This window comes from Natrix helvetica (genome assembly GCF_964273705.1).
Source record: "Natrix helvetica genome assembly, chromosome: 10".
NCBI lineage: Eukaryota > Metazoa > Chordata > Lepidosauria > Squamata > Natricidae > Natrix > Natrix helvetica.
The window spans coordinates 813,430-838,668 of NC_138561.1; the positions used below are offsets into that span (position 1 = coordinate 813,430).

Consider the following 25,239-nt stretch of genomic DNA (forward strand, 5'->3'; position numbering starts at 1 on the left):
TGGATTAAATCTTGGCCAAGAAGGTGCAGCTTTCCCAGCACAATTCTGTCCTTCTGCCCTGGCTATTATAACTGCCATGTTGAGCCTCCCCCCCCCCCCCGAAAGTATTGGCGAGAGAGGACATGAAGAGCAAAAGGCGGCATCTCACCTTGAGAAAATGGATTCCCGTTATTTAAATGACAAGTTTGGAAAACGTTTGGAAAATTATATGGAACAGACAGGATTCTTTAGCCTTTTGTTGCTGGGGCAAATGTGGAGTGACCAGATTACTCAGAGCAGGTCTACAAGTTAGCATGTTTTATGCCAACTTTTTGAACGTTAGAAGTTGGTTGGGCTTCATGACTGACAAGAATCAAATAGATTCTAAGCCTTAAGGTTGCTGTGGGGATGAAAACTTTAACTCCGAAATGATAAAGGTTCTCCAAGGTGGTTGAAATATGGCAGAGTGAATTGGAAGAATTTTTAGCCAGGTTGCTGTGGATGGCCTTACTCAACTCAGCATTTCCCAAAACTGGCTGCAATTTTGGAAAAAAACCCCAGTTGCATCATCACATGCTTGGCTTTGTTTCTCTGCAGAGACACATTCCAGAACATTATGTCACTCCATGTTTTGGTGAGAAGTCCTCATTATAATGACTTTCCACAGTTCCCTTTTGATTTTATCAGAACTCTCTCCAAGCTTTATTTTTAAAACTTCAGTGTCTATGTTATCTTTCTCATATCGGTCCTTGGTCTGTGTTTTCTTTTGGTTACAATGCATTTTTGTGTGGAAATTTGGCTGGATGTTATAAAATGCTCTTCAGGAGATTGCTGTGTGTGGAAGGAAGAGATAACCCACTGAAGCTTCTTTCTGGCATTTATTTTATCTTGGATGAGACCAGAAAATTGTAGCCTATTTTGGTGTCAACACTTTACTCTTGAAGGGCATAATGGTCAAGCATCCCAAGCTAGGAATAATTGGTTCAGGCAATAATATTTTGATCCAAACTGTTTGGCATCTCAAATCTCAATCCCTGACACGACACAGTTACAGGTCCCCTTTTTGACACCTTTCCTAGGTGGATTCATTTTGATTTTCACAGGTGATACTAATATAAGGTCTTTCTGTAATCCCTTCCACCTCTTTCTTGTTCTCTAGTAGTAATGGTTCAAATGGAGAGAACAGAAGAGCAGCCTCAGTTCCTTGTTCCCACTTCTGTGGGTGAGATCCGGGATTACTGTCACAGTCTTCTTATCCTCTGGGATTCTCAGTAACATTCCAGATGATGTTCTTAATCCCCTCCCTAGCTAGGATTGCCTCGTCTGTCTCGTCCCCCCCCCCCCACATATCACCTGATCAGTGCAGCCTTAAAGAACAAGAGCCTGTGAAAGCTGGTTTTCTAATCCTCTTCTTCAAAGAGGTCATTCCCAGCATCTGAGTTGCTCATTGTTATGACTACTGTCATCATTCAGCTTCTGGGAGTTGCATAGTAATTCATCTGTATCAAGCTGTACGATCTTTAAAAACAAGAATAGCTACCCCAGTGCCTTCAACAGGGACCTGCTAAATCCTCCCAAGAAACATTTGATCTTGAATGTACTGATTGCAAAATTGGCCTCGTCTTCATTTGTTGTGGTTGCTTCCTCTTCAGTCTCCTTTCTCTCGATCTTTGGCTCACTTATCCTCAGCCTCAATTTTCTGTCCTTTAAAATTGCAATCCTCTCAGAATGTTGCAGAGAATTCAACTGGTAAGGTGCCAAACCATTCTGCTTCTTTGGATCTAGAGGTTTATGAAATGGATTTAGAGCCTGCCTCTTTCAACTTGCCAGCCTTGTGTGCTAGTTCAGACAAGAAGCACACCCAGAGAACTAGCTATAGTTTATTCTAAGGTTACATTAACAGAATCTGGCAAATCATATACTTCTCTCCTGATGCCTTTTTGATTATGTCAAATCATTTTCTACCTCTAGCAACTACATAGAGAGATTTTCTCCATTACAACCTCTCCCGGACCCATTCTTTCAATTCTCCCAGCAGTTCACTCATCACCACTGTAACAGAGTCCTTCCACCTTGCTGCTTCATGTTTTTCTTCTCTTTCCTGCCACCCCTCTCAGCATCAGAGCCCTCTTCAGAAAAAGAGAGCTGGGGTTTTGCATAATGGGTCCAAAGAAGGATAATTTGAGTCTGGACATACTTGCCTCTAGGTTGATTTGGTCAATGATCGATTGATTTGTGTTCTGGCTGTCCAGAGTCTTCTCGGGACTCTCCCCAACACCAAACTCCAAAAGCACCAGCATCTTCCTTTCTTGCTTCTTTAATGTCCAACTTTTACTTCTGCAGAGAGTCACAAGAAATGCCCCACCTTGCATAAACTCTAGTTCAGAATAACAGACTTGGAAGGGACCTTGTAGGTCATCTAACCCAGGTCATCTAGCTCAAGCAGGAGACCCTGCACAATTTCTGACAAGTGGCAGTCCAGTCTCTTCTTGAAAGCTTCCAGCGATGAAACTCCCACAACTTCTGAAGGTAACTTCTGTTCCATGGGTTGATTGTTCTCACTGTCAGGAAATGTCTCCTTAGTTCTAGGTTGAATCGGTCAGTTTCCATCCATTATTCCTTGTCTGGCCTTCTGGTGGTTTGGAAAATAGCTTGATCCCTTCCTCTCTGTGGCAGCCCCTCAAATATTGGAAGACTGCTCTCATGTCTCCCCTGGTCCTTCTCATCACTAGACTAGCCATGCCCAGTTCCTGCAACCATTCATCGTATGTTTTAGCTTCCAGTCCTCTAATCATCTTGGTTGCTCTTCTCTGCACTCTTTCTAGAGTTCCTAATGTCAGGCCTGCAGTTATATTCCTTTTAGAATCTTTGGCCTGCCACACTTTCTCTCTCTTTCTTTACTATGCTGTTTCATTAGTGGGCAATTGGGAGGAGGGAATAGTAAGGAGTAGAATTGTAGAATGTGTTGTCATTCCTTTCTAGAAGCCCAAGGTCATTCTAGGTCTTTGCACCACCTCTGCACCTGACCGGAACTAGATGGGTGGAAATGCCAGCGTTGCAGAGGAAGATTGGACCATGTGATGAACTTGTGGGTGTGGGGACAAGATCATGAACTTTCAACTGAGTGGCAATCTGAGGAAGCTTTCAGATTCGGGATTCCACAGTTTGTGCCAACATGTCTGTCTTATTAAATTGGAACTTTAAGGATAGCTCTGCCTTGGACTCTGATTTAACTCTGCATGCTATTTGGAATGCTGACACCTAATAACTCTCTCACTCTGAGTCATATCTGTGGTTTTGGTACATTCACCATCAATTTATCTGTGGATAAGTATAATCTTTATTGTCATTGTACTTAAATACAATGAAATTGGTTCATATTTCTGTGCATGCACAGAAGCGATTTTTGTCACTACTGTGCATGCGCGCGTAATGTGTGCGAAGCGTGTCCCTGAGCGAACCGGCAGTAACAGAAGCTGGAACCCAGTCCTGTCCTGAACTACATCTTGCTGGGTATGGCTCAGTGTTCAAGTCTGTGAATCTTGAGTCTATCTTCCAAAGTGTTCTCAATTTCTCCCACCTTGGTAGTCTGCAAATTCTCTCCCCTCATCTAGATCAATATGTCGATGTTGAAGAATACTGGGCCCAAGACCAAACCTTTAGGTAGCCCACTGCATGCTTCTCTCCATGTAGATGTAGCTCCATTGAGGATCTGCTGAGCACGGTTGGACAGCCAACTGTGAATCCATCTGGTGGTGAGACGCTCTATTCCGCATTGTTCTATCTTATCAAGAAGTAGGCTGTGGTCTACTTTGTCAAATGTTCTACTGAAGTCCAAATATACTCTATCCACAGCATTTCCCTGATCCAGTAATTTAGTTATTTTATCAAATATATTACTAATTTAGTAATTAGGTTTATTTTAACAAACCCATGGTGGCTTCCAGTAATCACCTTGTTTGTTTCTAGATGCTCACAAATCCACTGTTTATCTTTTCCCAGGTATTGATGTCAGGCTTATTAGCCTGTAGTTATATGGATCCACTCTCCCCCTTCCTTATAGTCTACAACTGCAGAATTGTATAATTTTAGCCTCCTATGGTTTGAAGGCTAAAAGACGTATATCCCTTTCCTTTGATTGCCACCAATCTTTTTGCCTTACTCAAAGACTCTCACTTTACCAGTATAGATGTCACTCATGGATGTTTCTGTCAGCATTTTACCCACTGGCTGTTGACACTATTCCACTGCTGGTGATTTGGCATGCCACCATTAGTTGATGTCATGTTCACAATTCCTGCATTCACCATTTGCATTGCCTGAATCTGCAAGGCTGTTGTGTGGTCAACTCTATTAAAACTGTACCATCTCGATGTTTAAACTACAGTATATGTCAGTTTTGGCTTTGGCTTTTCATATCATAGCAGCCTCTCAAGCCACTAATTGTGCATTCTCATCTCAAATGTCCAACCTCTCCTGCCACCTTCTTTCTTCTCTTGCTAGTGACCAAGTGGTACAGTGATTGACTGAAAATTGAGAAAATCCAGGCTCACCAAACCTTCAAACCAGATGGCTCAACTAGAAAAATATTTGAGAATGTTATTTTATGCAGACATGACCTTTATTTATGCCTACTGCTCTTTCAGCTCGCTCTGGGCACCTGGTGATGAAGGGACAGGTGAAGAGAGTTTCAATGCAAAACAAGCACATACGTGGGCCTTGCACCATCCTTAATCCCTTGTTTTGCATTCATTCCTAATCTGGGTTTATTTCTTTCCAGTATGCCTAATCTGAAGCTAGATGAGAAGGGCCCCGTTATTGCTGTGAAAGGGAAGAGTCTCCTGCCATATTGCCACTTTGAGCTGGAAGACTCTGATTACATCACTGCAAACAGGCGCAATTCGGACTTGCGAGGACCAGGAGGGATGAGTCTGGACCCCCAAACGAAAGTGATTGAATTCACCTCTGTGGGAGTCCATGTCAAGAACAGCAGGTGAGCATCAAGCCAACTGAGGAACGTTCCTTAATCATTTGGAAGCTTCTTCGCCATCATCCAGCAGCACCATATTTGACTTTGGCCCTGGTCTAACCTGGAGAGCATCTTGGTGGTTCCCTCCTTTCAATCCTGGGGGTAGAACTTGCCCCACCCACACTTGCCGTCTTCCAGGCTCTCCTTCCTACACTGGCCCTCCCTGGCTGGATTGTTTGTGTGTTTGTCTGGACCTTTCCCTTTAAAAATGAAACAGTTTTTAGGGATTCACTCAAGTAAAATTTTAGGTGGTTATTTCAATATAGCTTATGGATCACTCTTTATTTTATAAAATAACAGTGTGTTATGATAAGCTGATTTAATTTCTGTCCTTAATACGTGTTTTATTATTTACTTATTTTTGATTTACATGGCTATTCTGATTTAAGATATTTGTGGATAGATGTACAGATAGCCCTTGACTCACTACCACAATTGGGACCGGAATCGTATCACTGCTTCGCTCAATGACTGCAATCCCAGCCCTTCTGGCCCTAGAAGCAGGGGGGTAAAGTAAGGAGCGTGGGCTGCCTCGGGGGTTGGGGGAGGACCAGGCCCAATCCTCTCTGCTGAAACCCAGGTGGAAACACTGACTCTCTGGTTAAAACTGCATAGTAATTGCCAAGTGCTCAAGTAGCAATCAAGTGACTGTGGGGTGTGCGTGTGGGGATGGGTGTGGGTGTGTGTGGGGGGGTTTGAATATGTGTGCAAATTTTGCAATGGTTGGAAGTGTTTTGGAGGGTTAAATTAAGGAGTTTTTATCATGTCTTCTGAGTGCTGGTTGGTGTTTCGTGGTTGCACTGTATGTTGTAGATGATCCCTATTTTTTTTCTGGGTCTTTAGATTTAGTTAGGCTATTTTGCAGCGGTTTAGTTGGTTTGTGTGCTGTGGTGATACCACATGGTTGTAACAGTTGATCAGTGGTTTCTGAGATGTTTTTGATATATGGCAGTGTTATCCTTTTCACAGTTTGTGTTAGTTGTGTTATACTGAATTAAGCAATCAAGTTGCATGGGCATCCATTTTACTGGAAGATGTAGAGATCAGTGGTGGCATTCAAATTTTTTTACTACTGGTTCTGTGGGCGTGGCTTGGTGGGCGTGGCAGGGGAAGGATACTGCAAAATCCCCATTCCCTCCTCACCCCACTAACCTACTTTCCAGCTCCGTTCTCCTGTGCAGGACAACAAAAGAAGACCCAGCCAATTAGCTGGGTGTCAGCTTTGGAAGCCATATTAACACCAGATGCTTCCACGCTGCCACTTTCTTGTGCCTGGGAAAGCAGGAGGGGAGATTTAGTAGAGGGAGTGTAGTTAGATAAAAGAGCATTCTTCTTTTCGTTCAAGGTCAAGGTATTTCTGCATCTGGAGAAGGAGTGATTAGAGTGATGTCTTGAGTTGGGACCGATTGGGATTGGACCATGTGATAGACCAGTGGCACATGGAGCCATTTGTTAGGGAATGCAAGCTCCAGTGCAAGCTGACTTCAGCCTTCTTTTCCAGCCAATTTTCACCCTCCGGACGCTTCAGGGCAAAAACAATGCGCGTTGGGCCATTTTTCGCTCTCCAGAGTGTCCGTTCCCAAGCTTCCGGGTTGCCCAGAGGACCTCCGCGAGGGGGAGGCTGTTTTCACCCTCCCCAGGCTCCTAGAAAGCCTCTGGAGCCTGGGGAAAGTGAAAAACGGTCCGTCGCGTGCCAAAAGCGGGGGGGGGGGAAGGCAGTGGGGATCGCACGCGCATGTGTGTGGTGGTCATGTGCATAGCATTATGGGTGTGGGCACACCCATGCATGACCCCCCTGCGCTCCCTCCATTTTTGGCATGCAATGGGAAAAAGGTTAGGCATCACCGTGATAGACCGATGGGTGCAATGGATGGGTTTGCACTTTTGACTTACTGAGGGAAAACCTGGAACTCTGAGATTGGGGTTTTCCCAGATGTGCATTTATACCTACTCTAATAAATGGGAGCTTTGAGAAAATGCATGTCTTGTAGTATCATTGGAGTTGGGGTTTTCCGGAATGCTGACATTAACCCGAATGCCTAAGTATTCAAACAGCACCCCGAAAGGGTGCTGTCCGGGGTGCTGAGCCCTAACACATGAATCTCTGGCGGTGTGAAGACTCAGCGAAGATGGAAGGGAGAGAGGAGATTGCAGAAGGCGCCGTGGGAATGGATACCAGAGAACTTCATGAGATCCAGTATTATCCTTCTGAGACGTGGGGCGAGCCCTTGAAGCTGCAGGGGCAACATGAAGGCTAGGCATCTGGCCCAAGGAGACGGATTCCTGGAAAAGCTGCCAGTCTGATCCAACTCCAGAGATTGGGACAGGAGGGGAGACTGCCTGATTATCGTTCTGACTCCATCCCAATGCATCCAACCTATGAGCCAGAATGGAGGTATGTGAGAATTCCAGGGTCTGACAATTCCCGAGACTGAAACCTGATGCCGCTGTCTCGAAGCCAATCATTGACCGGGCTCCCAGAGATGTTTGAGCAGCTTGAAGTGGTAAGTTATGCACCGTGGTCCCAACCTCCTCAAGTGAGATGGAGCTTAACGCAACCCATGTTCACTGTTCCTGCCCCAGGACCTGCCAGTGGAACTGGTGTGGCATCAACCCCTTTCTACCCAGCCAGAGTTGACCGAGGGATCAGCTCGGGGCAGCAGGCTCAAGCAGCAGGAGGGAGACAGCAGATGCAGATGGCATTGGGGATTCTCCAACCGCCAGCTGCTCCCCCTCGCCAACCTGCCTTCACGCTATCCCCTGTGGAGTGTATCCCCCCAGGCTGGGGATTCTATCCCAGGCATGGGTGGGTCCAGTGCCAGTGGATGTCAGCACCGTTTCCTCCACCTTTTTGGGAATCTCCATGGGCCCAACATGCCCCAACGATCCCGGCACAGCAGTGGAGTCTGATCCAGCAGCTGGCTGGAGTCCCCCCTCCTCTTGCAACTCAGTTGCCCGTGCAGCAGCCAGCCGCAGTGCCACAGCAGATTCCCACTCATCTGCCGGCATTTGCCCCACCACCCGCTGCAGCGCCCCAACAGGCCCCTGCCCCGCTGGCGGTCGCCAGGGAAATTCTACCAGTAAGACCATCGCCCCCAAGGTTTAAAGCAACTTCTGATGGTAAGCCTGCCAAACTGGCTTACTTTCTCGGTTGGGCCTGGGCTCACATAGACCATTAGGGGAGCAATACGAAACAGATCACGACAGTATCAGCGATCTCAGAGGGGATGAATGAATCAGACGCTTCCGAGTAGGTAGCACAGCTGCACAATGAGGGGGCTGCTGAACGAAATGACGCTGAGGGCTTTGTTGAATTGTTTCGGGCCAGATTCGAAGACCTAGACTGAGTCAATGAAAATGATGCCACAATAAAGGTGATGAAGCAAGGTAACCGACCCATAAAAGACTTTGTATGGGACTTTAGACGGCTCGTAGGAAACCTTGGACATTGGCCTGACAGAATACTCTTACACTATTTCAAAGAGGCCATCGATCAAGAGGTCAGAAAAGCCTGTGGCATCCGAGCAGTGCCGGAGCACCTACAAGACTGGTACGCCATGTCGATAGCTCTGGATAGAGAATTCCACCCCCATCACAAGCAATGTTCCCTCTAATTTTTTTTCAATGTGAGCAGAAAAGTATAGTGTTTGAGTGGCACATTTTCATGCCTGAGCAGCACCTGAATTTTTTTCACAGATGTCACCTAAGACAACAACGAAATCAGTATTATTTGAAACTCAAAGTTATGTTTCTTCAAGGTACCCGCTTAATTAAAAGTGTTATATAGTATCACTTAACAACGCTCTTGCTTAGCAACCAAAATGTTGGGTCAGAAACTCTGGCATTTGAAGCACGCAAGTCTTAAAGCTGTCAAGTTACAAGATCCTTGCACCCCTAACCCTTTAGGGAAAAAAACCCCAAGGGGTCTTCAAACCTGACAGCTTGAAGACTTGTGGACTTCAACTCCCAGAATTCCTCCTCCAGTCATGTTGCAGCAACGTCATCTGCGTGGATCTGCTCCATCTTCGGTTTTTTTCACAGGGGGCAGGGCTGCTGCTGAAGATGCCGACGAGCCCCTGCCGCCACCAGAATAACAGCTGCCTCCTCCTCCTCCTCCTCCAACAGCACCACCACATTTGCTGCCCGGCGCTGCGGCTGAGGTGAAGCCGCCAAAGCTCCCGCTGGTGCCCCTGCCCGTGGCAGCGGCGGCGGCACGTCCCCCTCCACTCGGAGCACCTGAGCTGGGCACCGCGTTACCCCTGCTGCCTTCTCCTCCTCCGCCGTGCTTTTGAGAAGCCATGAGGCCTTTTCCCCCTGCTCCCACCCTCTCCGCCGCCTTCCTACTGGCTCCCGCGGCCTCATGGCTCCTCAAAAGCACAGCAGAGGAGGAGGGGGCAGGGGTAACACGGGGCCCAACTCAGATGCTGTGAACGGAGGGGGAGGCGCCATGGGTGGGGGCGCCGGCAGGAGCTTCACCTCGGCCGCAGCGTTGGGTAGCAAATGTGGTGGTGCTGTTAGAGGAGGAGGAGGAGGCAGCAGATATTCCGGTAGCGGCAGGGGCTTTGGGGGTTTATTTTAGCCGCAGCGCCGGGCGCAAGCAGCTAGGATTGGCCGCCCACAAAGGACCTCCCCGGGCTTGCTTTGCTGAACTCAGTCGCCCTGCGCTCATCAAAACAAGTCCGGGGAGGTCCTTTGCGGGCGGCCAATTCTTTTGAATCCCACCACTGCTTTTGTTGTATGGTTTGGGTTAATGTTTGTTTTTGTGTTCGTGAGTGTATTAACTTTGTTGAACTGCCCAGAATCCCGTATGTAAGACAGACAGAGAGAAAGAACAAAAGGAAGAGCACCAAGTTCTGGATGGATGTGATGGAAGGAAAAAAAGTTTGCAAGGACAGTAAGGGAAGCCGAAGATAAGAGATTTTAGCCAGATTTCCTTTCCTTTTTCTTATCCAGTGCCTGTAATTCCTCAACATTTTGTTTTTTACTTCCTTTCTGTGGTGGGCATCTCATAACAAAAGGGAAGAAGAGTTTGATAGGTGTGTGTCCATGGAGCTCAGGCACCCAGTCCATTATGTTGTGCCAGTCCAGCCGAAACGGGGAGGGACTTTTCACTTCAACTAACCGAATTGAATCTATTGGTGAAGGGTAGTTTTGTATCTCTTTCCTCTGTGTAAAAATTCATTTCGAATACATTCAATGCCTGCTGCTTCAACTGATGAAAGGGAAACATCTGGCTAGGTGGTCCTTATGATCCCCTTCTCTTTACGGCAGGAGCTTTGCCATCCTGAACCCCACCAATGCGGCCTATTCTTTCCAGTGGAGGTGTGAGCAGCAGGAGGAGAGGAAGACTCCCCCAGCCTTCATCTGTTTCACCGAGAGAGGGCTCCTCCGGCCAGAGAAGAAGATAGAGGTACATGCACAGAAGAGGGGGGCTCAAGCCCAGCAGCATCGGCTGTTCTCTGCCCTCCACCGCGGCTGTTCTGAGCTCCTTCTGCCCAGGAGCAATCCGTGGTGGCTTGAAGGAAATTCCGGCTTCTGGGCTCCTCTTCTGGTTCAGCCCATTGCAGGGCTCTTTTTCCTGTCTTTCCCCCAAGGTGTTGTGGCTCTTCTCTGGGGGATGGTGGGGTGGTGGTGGAGGGCAGATACTGAATGCTGGAATATTTGCTTCCGCCTTAATCTCCTTTCTAGCAGTTTGGAGGTGAGGCCCGAAGGCTTCTCAGCTGGTAGAAAACCCTCTGTGGTCCTTCCCATAGCAGTGAAAGATTCACCCGAGTCTTCAATATACTGTAATATTTTAAATCTTATTCAGCCTTTAAACATCCAACAGTTAAATGCTTTTTTGGAATTCTATCATATTTTAAAGGCTTTGGAATTAAAACACCAAATTCGGCATTCCTATTGTTCCATTATTTTGCCCAGTGAGAACCACCCTGTGCCAGAACCTAGCACTGTCTTTTCCTCTCTAGATCATGTTCGAATTCATTCCAAAGCACCTGGATGTTACTGAATCCTTCTGGACCTTTACCATTGTTGAACACAACATCACGGTTCCTTTTCTCCTGGTGGGTCACACCACCGACCCAGCTGTTTCTTTCGAGAAAGTCCACCTGAACCTCCAGTCGCTTCTGATTGGTAAGAGTAGCCTCGGAGGACTCGGGGGCTTGGGGATCCGGGGGTCCAGCTTGCATTGCATGTGAGGCAGTCTTCCATCAGCTCTGCTAAAAGTAGTCTTTCCACTTTGACCCTGATATACAGGTAGTCCTTGACTTACAACAATCACTTAGTGACCATTCAAAGTTACAACGGCATTGGAAAAAATGACTTATGACTGTTTTTCACAGTTAAGACATTTGCGGCATTCCCATGCTCGTGTGATCAAAATTCAGATGCTTGGCAACTGGTTCATACTTATGACCATTGTAGTGTCTTGGGCAGAGGTGGGTTCCTCCCATTACGGTACAATATGCCAGAAGAGGTAGTGAAGATCTGGTGTACCGGACCGGACCGGTAGCGATGGCGACCTGGTCACACCCCCGTACCAGTGAAAGAAAGAATATCCCGCCACCCCAGAACTGTGCTGCGAGGTAAGGGAAGTGGGTCTTGGGAAAGACCTTCCCTAATCCTTCAGAGACCCCATGTGGGGAGAGAGGAGGCGGACTGGTTTGAATGCGGGCAGGAGGTTTAGTGGCCGGTGCCTCCTTCGCTCGTTGGGGTGGGCGGGGAAAGAAAGGAGGGATAGCCGAGAGCGAAGGCGCTTCCCTTCACCCTTGGTGGTGGGGGTGGGTAGCTGCTTTATTGTGCACCTCCTTCCCTCGCTCAGCTGCTATCGCCAGGGAAAGCGAGGGGCTGGAGAAAGAAAGGAGGCATGCAATAAAGCAGCCCTTGCCGCCAAGGGTGAAGAGAGAGAGAGACAAAGATAAAAAGAGAAAGAGAGAGAAAGAAAGAAAAAGAGAAAGAAGAAAAGAATGAATGAAAGAAAGAGGGAGAGAGAGAGAGAGAGAGAGAGAGAGAGAGAGAGAGAAAGAAAGAAAGAAAGAAAGAAAGAAAGAAAGAAAGAAAGAAAGAAAGAAGAAAGAAAGAAAGGCTTTCTTTCTGTCTGTCTCACTTAATAACTTAAATTTTGGGCTCAATTTTTTTGGGCTTAATCATTGTGATTAAAAAGCAGATATCGGAACTTCCTGTGGTGACGTCATCGTGCTTGGAGTTGAGGAACGGGACCTAACCTCTAACTCTAACTCTAACTTCCTTGTTTGGGCTCATTTTTGAGCGCTATGGATCCTGAAGGGACCAGCAGATTAAGGGGGAAACTCTGAAGACACTGGAGTGATGAGGCAAATCCCCCAGCGGGTAGGAGAAACCCACTAAATGGATGAGGATCTATCCTGCCACTTGGTCAGGACCGGAGCAATGGCGACCACATAAGAAGGAAGCAGAGTGGGACTTCCGGTTCCGGTGGCTACGGCGACCGGCAAGTCCCTTGCCCGCTCCCGCTCCCCGGTGGGCTTCCCCGCCTCTGGGGGGGCACAGGACGCCCCGGAGAGGCGTCCTGCCGAAGGAGCGGTTCGCGGAGGACCCTGGCATCGGCGGCGGCTGGTGGGGGCTTCTCCGCTTTGCTCCAGGCATCGAGGAGCAGTCTCGGAGGGCGCGTGTGCGTCTCACTTCAGGCTGATCGGACGATGCAAAATTGAAGGAAGCAGCGGCGGTGTGGTGAGGCGCTTCCTCTCTTCATTCCCTTTCTCTTGATTTGATGGACTTTTCAGCAATTTTAAAAGTTAAACTCTCGGATTTTTTTGGAGGTGCGGCTGGAGGGAGGGGGATTTCCCCCCCCCCTTGGACAAGCGGGTTGAGAAAATTTTGCTCTCGCCCCCAGGGGAAGGAGGAGGGGGGAGAGCCAACCAATGATGCCTCATCCCTGTAAAAGTGATTTTCACTGGATTTAGCTCCAGAATTTATTGATGACCTGAGAATTTTGTGAACTTTTAAAACTTTACTATGCCTCTGAGCCCAAAGCTGGCAGGGCAAGGATGGCACACTTCCGTTGTCTTCATGAACTGTGAAACCTGACTCCACCTTTAAAATTCAGGCTTCCGGTCTTTGTCTCCGTGTCACCCAGAAGAATCTCTTGTGGATTGTTATTTCTTGAACTCTCTGGGGGGAAAATTCCTCTCTATTGCTAGACTGACTAAAGAAACTCCCATCTGCTTGGATCTTCTGCCTCCTGGACTCATCTGTCTGCTCTACTTCTCCAGCTGTCCACTCTCTATACTGACTGATCTCTCTACTTTATAAACTATGTCTCCAAAAAGATCACCCCCTGAAAAATCTGGCTTTGCTACTTCTGCACCGACATCTGCAACATCCAGTCCTGCCACACAGTCAAAGATTACAGAACTGATGCAACCTAAGAGTACAGAGATGGATTTGCAACAAATGCTTCAGCAACTTATACAGGGCCAGGAAGAAATTAAGAAACAATTAAAGGAAATGAAGGAAGAAATTAAAGAGAATCAGGCCCAAATTTATAAGAACTCACAGAGACTGGACCTTGTGGAGGGTGGGGTGGCGGAGGCGAGGGGGGGGGTAGAAGCATTGCAGAAGGGAAACAAAGAACTTGATATCCAACAAATGAAAACAGAGTTTGAGAGAATGTCCTTTTATCTTAGATTTCAAAATGTTATAGAAGCAGATGGGGAAAATATAAGGGACATTATGACTAATATTCTAGCTGAATACATACATAAAGATAAACAACAGATGGAATGGGAGATAGATCTGGTCTATAGAGTGAACTCAACATATGCCAGAACACACAATGTACCCAGGGAGGTTATATTAAATTCCTTAGGAAAAGCACAAGAGACGAAATTCTGGGTGTACAAAGGGGGTAAGCATTGACATATCACGACAGGGAGATAACCATCTTGAAGCAGATCCCCCAAAAAATTAGGGAGAAAAGGAAAAATTATTCGCAATTGGCGAATAAATTATACCAGAAGGGGGTGTGGTTTAGATGGTTGATGCCTGAAGGTATGCTGATATTCTGGGAGGAGACAAGAATTAGAATCAATACACCCATAGAGGCACAGGCCTTTATGGAAAAAAACAAAGCGAACCTAGAAAAAACAGAAGACTCTACAACGGTTACGCAGGACACGGGAGGGGCCGGAGCTCTGCCAGCGGGGGGAGAAGGGGCAATACCAAGAAAGCTCAGATCACAAAAATGAATAAGAAAACCACATTGTTATAAACAGACCGAAAGTAATAATGAAATTATGTGTAGACTATATATTATAATATATAAACTGATTGAAAATTTTTCTAGAATTAATATGCTGATTTTATATGATCATGTATTAATGTTTTATATTTAGATGTATCTTATGAGTTTGGAGGGAGGGGGCGTCTGCCACACTTGCAACTGCCAAAATTTGTACACCATTCCACTTACCCTTTTCCCTATAAATGTTTAAAAAACCAATAAATTTTTTTTGGAAAAAAAAAAAGAACTAGAAAAAAAAAGAAGGAAGCAGAGAGAGAAAGCAGTTGAAATCGAGACATCTGTTACTATTATTGACAACCCAAAGGAGGACAACGTGAAATTGGCAGAGAGGGTGAGCTGGAAAGAAGGAGGCTCTGGAAAGGAGATTTTTCAGATTTTTGCCGAAAAGTTATCGGTGAGCAGAATCACTGAGTTGGAATTGACGGCGTAAATAATTTGAACTAAAGTGGCCAGAGAGAGAATGAAAACCCGGCATGGACACAGGAGTAGGACATAGTAACTGCTGAGAAGACTTGGAAAGCACAGGAAAGGATTATTTAACAGTTAGGTTGGTTGTGACATTTTTCTTCTTGCTCTTTTGGAACGATTAGAGGGCTTTGTTACCCCCCCCCCCTCTATTTTCCTCTGCCGCTGGACTTGTGGCATTAACTGATTGACACTAAAAGTGATATTGAAGAGAGGGTGACACCTAGTGGATCAAAAATTTGAACCGTGAAATCTGATGCAAGAAACAGTGAAATAAGCTGATATATATGCATAGAGAGAAAGTGTGGACAGGGATAAATAGGGGGATAAGAATGGCAACTTCAGGAAGTTAGTTAAAAAAACCACACCCAATATGAACTCGGCAACACCCCGCTCCTCAAATCAAAGATCAATTGAGAGAGCGCATTGGGGCTGGAGAAAGGCGGAACGATGGCAGGAACAACGGGACCAGCACCAACAATGCAGAGTATGCAATTGATGCTCCAGATGATACAAGAGACACTGATGAAAAACCAAGAAGTGACGTCTACAAATCATGAAGAGACAAGGAAGAATCATGAAGAAATGAAAAATGAAATGGGAGAATTGAAAGGAAATATCAAAATCGTGGATGACAAAATTGAAAAGATACAGAATGCCTTAGCAATTAACGAACAGAAAATCCAGAACATCGTAACAAAAATAGAACAAACAGATCAGAAGATGGAAAAAATGGAGCTGGAATATAGACAAATTAATAAAGAATTAGAGTTAGCAATAATCTGACTTGAAAATGAAAGAGCTGCATTCTATTTAAGACTCCAAAACATACTGGAGGAGAAGGAGGAAGACCTGAAAGGAAAAATGAATGGAATCTTCACTGAAATTCTACAGAGAAAAGAACAAGAGTTGAGAGGGGACATCGATGACGCTTACCGTGTGCATACTAATTATGCCAGAAGACATAGGGTCCCGAGACAAGTGCACATAAGATTTGCCAAAAAAACAAGTAGAGATGAAGTATACAAAAAAACCAGAGAAGGGACAGGTTACATACCAGGGAAAAGAGTTGATCACGCTTAAACAGATTCCACGGAGAATTCGTGAACGACGTAGACAATACCAATTTTTAACAAATCAGTTAAATAAAAACAGAATAATGTATAGATGGTTGGTACCAGAAGGGGTACTGGTATCTTGGCAAGGATAAAGGTATAAGATAGAGAATATAGAAGAAGCACAGGAATTCTATGAGAAATACTGCATAGGGGAAGAAGAACAAGGAAGTAAAGAGGACCTAGAAAGTAGACGTCAAGAGGAAGAAACATCAGAAGACAAGGAAAGAAACAGGAAAGAAGAACAGAGGCAAGAAAGAGAGAGAGCAGAAAAGGAGGGCGCGAGAGGGAAAAGTCAGATACAAACCAGAAGCAACAAAAAACACCCCATCTAAAGATGGACCAGGAAATAACAATTATTTCAATAAAATTGAATGGACTGAACGCACCAAAAAAAAGAGTACAGATGTTTAATAAACTTAAGAAACTGAAGGTAGATATAAACTGTATACAGGAAGTGCATATTAAAAGGGAACATAAGAACTTACTGGAAAAAAAAAAAACTAGGGAAATTATATACAGCACTAGCAGATAAAAAAAAGAGGGATAGCAACCTATATAAAGGAAAAAATAAACTCCAAAAAAGTCTACTCTGATGAAGAAGGCAGGATACTAATGATTGAATTAGAGACAACAGAAAAAACAATATTATTAATAGTCATATATGCACCAAATCAGAAACAAGAGAAAATCTATAGGAAATTACACAACAAAATAATCTTGTTTAAAAAAAATACGAGAATCATCCTAGATATAGGCGCATCCAGAAAAACAAATGGTACTGGTTTTCCTTGATGCACAAAAAGCATTTGACAACGTAATTTGGAAATTTATAATAACACTATTGGATGAGATGAAATTCAGAGAAAAATTTATAAAAATGATAGAAGGATTTTATAACAAACAGACAGCCGAAGTCCTGATGAATGGAGAATTAACAGATAAGATTGAAATAAAAAAGGAGTCAGACAGGGATGCCCCCTCTCTCCTGTGCTGTTTATATTAACTTTGGAAATTTTATTAAATGGAATTCGGAAGGACCAGGGAATAAGGACCAAGGACCTCTCCTGTGGAGAGGGAGCGGCTAACAAATTAAATAATAATAATAATAATAATAATAATAATTATTATTATTATTATTATTATTATTATTATTATTATTATTATTATTATTATTATTAAAAGGTTTAAGATTCAAAAATGAAGAATACAAGGCCCAAGCCTATGCCGATGACTTAGTATTTGTTCTAGAGGACCCAATAGAATCCAGCCTGAATTTTTTTTCAAAAATTAGAAGAATATGGCGAAGTGGCAGGACTAAAGATCAATAAAGGCAAAACAAAAATGATAACCAAGAACATGACAAAAAAGCAAGAAGAGGAACTGGAAGTAACAACCAGAATGCAAATAACTAAGAAAGTGAAATACTTGGGGATCTGGGTATTGGCAAAATATTCCACAATTAAAGACGATAATTATAATAAATTAGTGATACAAATAAAGAAAGATTTAGAAAATTGGAAAAATATTCAACTATCACTCATGGGATGTACAGCGACAATTACAATGAATATTTTACCAAGAATCTTATTCCTGTTGCAAGCCGCACCTATTAATCTGGGTAAAAAATTCTTTTAAGAATTAAACAAAATAACAGCTAGGTTTATTTGGCAGGGACGCAAAGTGAGGATTAAACTAAAGTCAATGCAAGACAACAAGGAGAGGGGAGGTTTAGCATTACCAAATTGGGATCTATACGCATCAGCAGTAACAATAACATGGGTGAAGGACTGGATATAGCTAAAGAATAAAAGAATTTTGACCTTGGAAGGCCATGATTTGCAAGCAGGCTGGCATACATTCCTATGGGATGATAACAATAAAACGCACAAATACTTTCAAAATCATTTAATTGGAAGAGCGTTATTGCAAAAATGGCTCAAAATAAAAAAAATCCACTATGTGAAAATTCCAAATTGGCTATCACTGACAGAAAGGACGACCCATCCAAATTTTATAGATTTGAACAAAATGCTAAGATATAGAGACTTAATTGATAGACAGGGAAATTTAAAAACAATTGAAGAATTGGCAGAACAGAACATGAAAGTTGGCTGGCTAACTTACCTTCAAATCAAAACTAAATACAATAAAGATACCAAATTATATGACATCGAAACAGAACCACACGAATTGGATAAAATTATTCAAAGCTCAGATAGAAAGATGATAGGGAGAATATATAAATCTCTCCTGAAGTATAAAATGGAAGAGGAAATTGTGAAAGAACAAATGATAAAATTAGCGCATAACTTTGGCTATAATATTGAATTAGACAAATGGGAAAAAGTTTGGGGAACAAACTTAAAAATGATATCAGTTGCATACAAGGAAAACCAGTACAAAATGTTTTATAGATGGCACCTGGCATCAACAAGGTTAGCTAAAATCTCAACAAATACCTCCCCAAAAGTTGGAAATGCGAATCAATACACGGAACATATTACCATTTATGGTGGACCTGTGAGGAGGCTAAATTTTTTTGGAAAAATTGTCTTTAAATAACAATCCTTATTGTTCAATGTTCATTACAATTCCATTAATCAACTATGTAGAATAACAAGCAGTACACACCTCACTTTGTTCATCATCTTAAGAGTTCTATGTGTGTCCATATTTCATATATTTTAATCTATACCTAATTGTACTTCTATTGTCATATTCAATCAATTAACAACTCAGTTTAATTATCATGTATAAAAGTGAATCATATACCTCTACTTTGTATTCTCCATATAACAGTTTCATATTTGTCCATATTCCATACATTTTAACCTTTATTTAATTATCTTCCGTTATCATTTTCAGTCAGTTAGCAACTCAGTCTAATTATCATGTATAGGAGTAAACCACATATCTCAGCTTTATATTTCCCATATAATAATTTATAATTATCTGTTTTTTCCTAGTAAGTCTTTTGTCCTACTTCTCTATTCTTCTCCCTTTTCATTGTTTTGACATGTCCACCCTCTTCAATTTTCCCCAAACCACTATCAAACCCAATGAAATCTTTTATATTTCCCTTTGTTGGGGCAAAACCCTCATGTCAGCATTCCAAATACCATTCATGAAATCAATCAGAGTCCAGAACAGAATCATCCTTAAAGTTCCAATTTAATCATACAGGTGTTAGGGTTCTAAATACCATGCAGAAATAAATCATTGTCCAAGGCAAAACATCCTTAAAGGTGCAATTTATTCCGCAGGCATGTTAGCACGGCTATGGAAAATTCCAACTCTGGAAGTACATCCTCTGGGTTCACCCAGTTGAAAGTTCATCATTTATTCCCACACCCACAAATCCATCACATGTGCCAATCATATTCTTCCACGCTGGCATGTACACCCATCTTCTTCCGGCCAGGTGTCGAGATGCGAAGACAAAAGATGACCTTGGCTTCTACAAAAGAATGTCAACAATCCATTCTACAATCCTACTCCTTTCTATCCCCCCCTCCCAACTACTACACTATTGAAACAGCATAGAAAATTATAAGAAAGTGTGGCAGGCCAAAGATCCTAAAAAGAACATAACTACAGGCCTGACAACAGGAATGTTGGCACGTCTATGGAATTCCAACTCTGATTCTCTTCCTGGAATTCCACCCAGTTGAAAGTTCATGATCCTATCCCCACACCCATAATCCATCACATGTTCCAATCATCATCTTCCTCGCTGGCATCTTCACCCCTCTGCTTCCGGTCAGGTGTCGAGGTGCGGAGACAAAAGATGACCTTTAGCTTCTAGAAAGAATGACAACAATACATTCCACAATCCTACTCCTTTCTATTCCCCCCTCCCAACTACTACACTAATGAAACAGAATAAGAAATTAATAGAAAGTGTGGCAGGCCAAAGATCCTAAAAGAAACATAACTACAGGCCTGACAGGCGGCCTCTCCTTAGAAGAAAAATGTTTCCTGAAAAGAGAATAACATAAAAGTTAATAAAATTTAACCACCTCTTCTCCACCCAGGGGGACCCTTTGACTTATCAGGAAACTTCTCATGGAATTGCTTTACTAACTTCTCCACTTTTAGATTCCCACTGTTCACCCAAGTAGCTTCAGACCAAGGGTAACCCTTCCAGTGCACTAAGTACTGTAAGCGACCCCTATTCAGCCTGAAATCTACAATTTTTTCCACCTCAGATTGTGTTTCCCCTTTTATCACTACAGGAGGAGATTGAGCTTGGGTGGATGCTCTTATGTTAAATTACTGGTTTCAACAAGCTACAATGAAATTCTGGGTCAATTTTCCCTAGACTTCTGGGTAGACTGAGTTGAACTGTAACTGGGTTAACTATCTTCACTATTGGGAATGGACCTAGAAATTTTGGACCCAATTCCTTGGTAGGCATTCTTAATCTTATGTATTTGGTAGACACAAAAATTTTGTCCCCCACACGGAAGGGGGTTTGGAGTGAGCAATGTTTATCAGCTTGCTTTTTGTAGGCTTCTGTTGCATCTGCTAGAGCTTTCTTTGAATTTTCCCAACCTTTCTTTAGTATGTCCATCCATTCATTTAAAGACATGAAGGAAGGAGGTTCTCTAGGCAACTCAGGCATGGCAACAACTTCTATGCCACTGGTAATCTGGAAACCCGCTAATCCTCTGCTGCTGTGGACCGCATCGTTGTATGCCACTTCGGCGAAGGGTAGCAAGTCCGACCAGTTGTCGTGCTGATAGTCCACAAAACACCGGATGTATTGTTCCACCACCGCATTGGCTCTCTCTGCTGCGCCGTTCATGCTGGGATGAACCTCTGAGCTCAGTTCTTGTGTGGACCCAATGGATCTCAGTACCTCTCTCCAGAACTTGGCTGTGAACTGGACTCCGCGGTCTGAAATGATCCTCTTGGGTACACCGTGCAGGTGATAAATGTGTTTCACAACCATTTTCGCTAATTCGTTTGCGGATGGCAATCCTGAGCAAGCAATGAAGTGTGCCTGCTTAGAAACCAAATCAATAACTGTCCAGATTACTCTATTCCCACTGCTGTCTGGGAGTTCCATGATGAAGTTCATTGCGACCTCTTCCCATGGTCGGTTAGGGCTCTCTGCTGCAGGTGCTATAGGTTCTGGGCTCTTGGATTTAATCATCCCTAGCTGGCCCTTTTCCTCCTCCGAGGCCTCCCCCTTGGTAGGACTCTTCGTCACCTTAAGTTGGGGATCCTCTTCCAGAGGCCATTTGGGCTTTTCCCCCTCCGAGGCCTCCCCCTTGGTAGGACTCTTTGTCACCTTAAGTTGGGGATCCTCCTCCAGAGATTCTTTGCCCTTTTCCTCCTCTGAGGCCTCCCCCTTTTTAGGACACATCGTCATCTTAAGTTGGGGGTCCTCTTCCAGAGGTTGTTGGCCCAGATGACTCTTCTGTGGTGGCATCTGGGGCCCTCTCTTTACCGCAGTGGCGATTGGTACACACGTTTGTTCTTCAGCAATTCCCTCCTCCGAGGCCTCCCCCTTGGTAGGACTCTTTGTCACCTTACGTTGGGGATCCTCTTCCAGAGGTTGTTGGCCCAGATGACTCTTCTGTGGTGGCATCTGGGGCCTTCTTCTTACCACTATGGCAGTTGGTGCACACGTTTGTGGCATTGGAGCTGGAGCCAAGTACTCTGATGCTCTGTGGCCAAGTTGACAGCAATGGTGGCATTTTATTGCCCCCCCACGAAGGAAGTAACCTAGTTTTATCTCTAAACTTAGGATCCTCTTCATCACATTTGACTGCTGTCCATCTTGCAGCTTCCCCCTTGGTAATCCCTTCTTCCTTTGTGGAGATTGCTTTTCTGTAGAAAGGTGGGGTGAGAACCTTTTGGGGCATTGCAGATGCACCTTGTCCCGTTTCCCATCCTGCAGGCCTCTCTTTGGTAATCCCTTCTTCCATTTTGGCGATTGCTTCTCTGTAGGAAGGTGGGGTAAGAACCATTTGGGGCATTGCAGGGGAGACTGGAACCGGTGGGGAGGTCAATCCCTCGGTTGGCCACTGCCCAGTTTTCTGCCATGGTGCCATCTGCTGAGGGAGGGCAGGTGCCTTCTGGCATCCCTCCCATCCATGACCTGGGGTTAAGACCCATCCCGGGGTTGCCTGATTCACAGGTTGCAGCTCAACCAACGATGGCTGGCTAGGGAGTTTTATGTGCCAAGGACCTTCCTGCTGGCTTGGAGGAGTTATGGGCCAAGTAGGTGCCCTCTGCTGGCTTGGAGCATTTTCCCATGTTGATGGCAAAGGAGGTGCCCAGTGGCATCTTATTCATCCATACTCTGGGGAAAAAACCCAATCTGGTGGTGCTTCATTCACTGGTTGCAGCCCAATTTGTGGCTGGCATGTGAAAGATGCTGGCCAAATCCTTTCTCCCATTTTGATAGGGAATCTGTCTCCCACTCAGTTGCAGGGTATTAAGTCATTTCATTTATCGCTGTCTGGAAGGAGTCAAAATCTCCACTCCAGTTTTTTTTTCAAGGCTTGCTTCCAAGCTGGGGGGAAGGAGGGGGGCATGCACTCACGTTTAGTTGTCCAAGATGGTCCGGGAAGCCCATCAGAGATGACTGCGTGGGGATGGCTGGGATCTCTTTTCATCAGATCTTCTGGCCATCCTCTAACCGGGTGTAGAAAAAGTCTTTTCCAGCCCCCTCCGTCCTCTTGCCAGATGCAATAAATCTTGAAGCAGATTACTTTGCCTTTGAAGAAAGCAAGAAGCGTCGGCTCTCAGCTTCTTATCACCAAAAGCTTACTCATAATTGTTCGCTGATATTTTATGCTGTCCCAGTCAGTGTTGGGAATTCAGCACCCCCTCACCAGCCCCCTCCCCTCCTGTGAGGGTGGGTGGGTGCTGGTCCTTTATTTTAAAGGGAGAGTTGGAATAATGTCAGCGTTCCATATACCATGCATGAAATCAATCAGAGTCCAGAACAGAATCATTCTTAAAGTTCCAATTTAATCATACAGGAATGTTGGCACGTCTATGGAATTCCAACTCTGATTCTCTTCCTGGAATTCCACCCAGTTGAAAGTTCATGATCCCCACACCCATAACCCATCACATGTTCCAATCATCATCTTCCACGCTGGCATCTACACCGCTCTGCTTCCGGTCAGGTGTCGAGGTCGGAGACAAAAGATGACCTTGAGCTTCTAGAAAGAATGACAACAATACATTCCACAATCCTACTCCTTTCTATTCCCCCCTCCCAACTACGACACTAATGAAACAGCATAAGAAATTAATAGAAAGTGTAGCAGGCCAAAGATCCTAAAATAAACATAACTAAAGGCCTGACACCTCCCTCTTCAGTTTTCCCTAAGCCACTGTCAAACTCAGCAAGATCTTTTGTCTGCTTTTTATTTCCTTTTGTTGGGACACATCCCCCTTTTTCAATTTTGCCTATACCACTGTCAAACCCAATGAAGTTTTTTTATCTGTTTTTTATTTTCCACCATTTCTACCACTTCATTATCCCCTCTTCGTCCTTTACTTCCTCAATATCTAACTTCAAAATTCTATTTAGACTTGATTTTAATGATTTATGCATATTTTTAAATAATTTCATGTAGTTCCTCAAATTCCCACTTTCCATAATGTCCAGTTCCAAAATTACAGTTAGTTATACAGTTCTTATTTCAGAGTTCTGGTCCACCTTAAATTTAGCTAATTCAGCTAATGTGGAGAGGAAGAGAAGAGGGAGCCATCTTGAGCCTTTGTTCTCCCTCCGGCAAAAAACTTCATATTCTGGTCCTGGTTCTGGTCCACCTTAAATTTAGCTAATTCAGCTAATTTGGAGAGGAAGAGAAGAGGGAGCCATCTTGATCCTTTGTTCTCCCTCCGGCAAAAAACTTCATATTTTCCCAGATTTTATCTTTTATTCCCCTTGCTACCCCTAACCACCTCTCGTTGGTTAGAGTTGCTTAAAATATATTAATTAGTGCGAACTCGGACACAGCAAATCTCCTTGGTATGTTTCTCTTCATCTGCTTTTTCCAAATTCTGATTTATGGCAATTGTTTAATTAAAATTCCTACTTAGGGCTTAAAATGATTAAAGAGAAAACTAAAATATTAACTAAGAATTTAACCAAAAGACAAAATGAAGAACTGGAGGAGAAACTGGGAATTTTAGGGCCAAGAAAATTAAATATTTGGGAATATGGCTATTGGCAAAATGTATTAGAATAAAAGAAGATAACTACAACAAATTGCTACGACAGATACAAAAAGATTTGGATAATTGGACTAAACTACAGATATCACTAATTGGCAGAATCTCAACAATTAAAATGAATGTACTACCCAAACTATTTTATCTTTTTCAAACAATACCGATTAAATTAGAGAAAAAATTTTTTGGGAAAAAAACACGTATTAAATACAAACTTTTATAAGATAGTAGAAACAAAGGGGGCTTTGGCCTCCCAGATTGGGAGCTCTACTTTCAGGCGGCAGCCCTAACATGGCTCAAAAATTGGATTCAACTAAAAAATAAAAGAATCCTTATGCTAGAAGGCCATGATCTCCAACTAGCCTGGCATAAGGATTCTTTTATTTTTTGGTTGAATGAGTAGGAATGAGATTTATTCCTCTGGGAGGGAAAGAATAAATCTCATTCCTACTTCCAGAGACATATAGTAAGGGATGCCCTGTTTAGGTCTGGGAATTTTTTTTTTAAAAAAACCACTACCTGAAAATCCCAATCTGGTTATCAATGATGGGGGCAATAACATATCCAAATACTATAGATCTCAGTAAAATGGTAAGATATGCAGAGCTCTTAGATGAAAAGGGAGAACTAAAATCAGTACAAGATCTGAAAACACAAGGAATAAATATGGACTAGTGGCCTATTTACAAATTAAAACAAAATTTAAAAAAGATCGGGAACAATATGGAAAAGAAGAGAAACAAATGGAATTAGATAAAATATTACTAGGAATGGGAGGAAAAAAGATCACTAGATTATATAATTTTCTTTTAAAATATAAAATAGAGGAAGAGGCGGTAAAGGAGACAATGATTAGCAGTGGAAGAAATTTTGGCCATAATATAGAGTTAGAAAAATGGGATAAACTATGGGAAATAAATTATAAATTTACGACAGCAGTAGCTTACAAAGAAAATCTCTATAAAATGTTTTATAGATGGCATTTGCCTCCAGCGAGATTGGCCAAAATGTATCCAAATTTATCCCCCAAATGTTGGAGATGCAGCCACAAGCCTGGAACATTCTATCACACGTGGTGGACGTGCCCCATCACAAGGAAGTACTGGTGCAAAATTTGGAAATGGTTGGAAGAAATTACTGAGCGAAAAATAGAACTCAAACCA

The 25,239-nt window shown here is 43.7% G+C and overlaps 1 protein-coding gene across 1 annotated transcript in view; it reads left to right on the forward strand.

Moving 5' to 3' along the window:
• Positions 1-25,239, forward strand: part of HYDIN (HYDIN axonemal central pair apparatus protein) — a 325,008-nt gene that overhangs the window by 278,781 nt on the left and 20,988 nt on the right. The window contains exons 70-72 of the mRNA XM_081963626.1: positions 4,760-4,972; positions 10,280-10,418; positions 10,975-11,140. Coding sequence (XP_081819752.1) covers positions 4,760-4,972; positions 10,280-10,418; positions 10,975-11,140 — 518 coding nt within the window. The remainder of the gene's footprint in view (positions 1-4,759; positions 4,973-10,279; positions 10,419-10,974; positions 11,141-25,239) is intronic.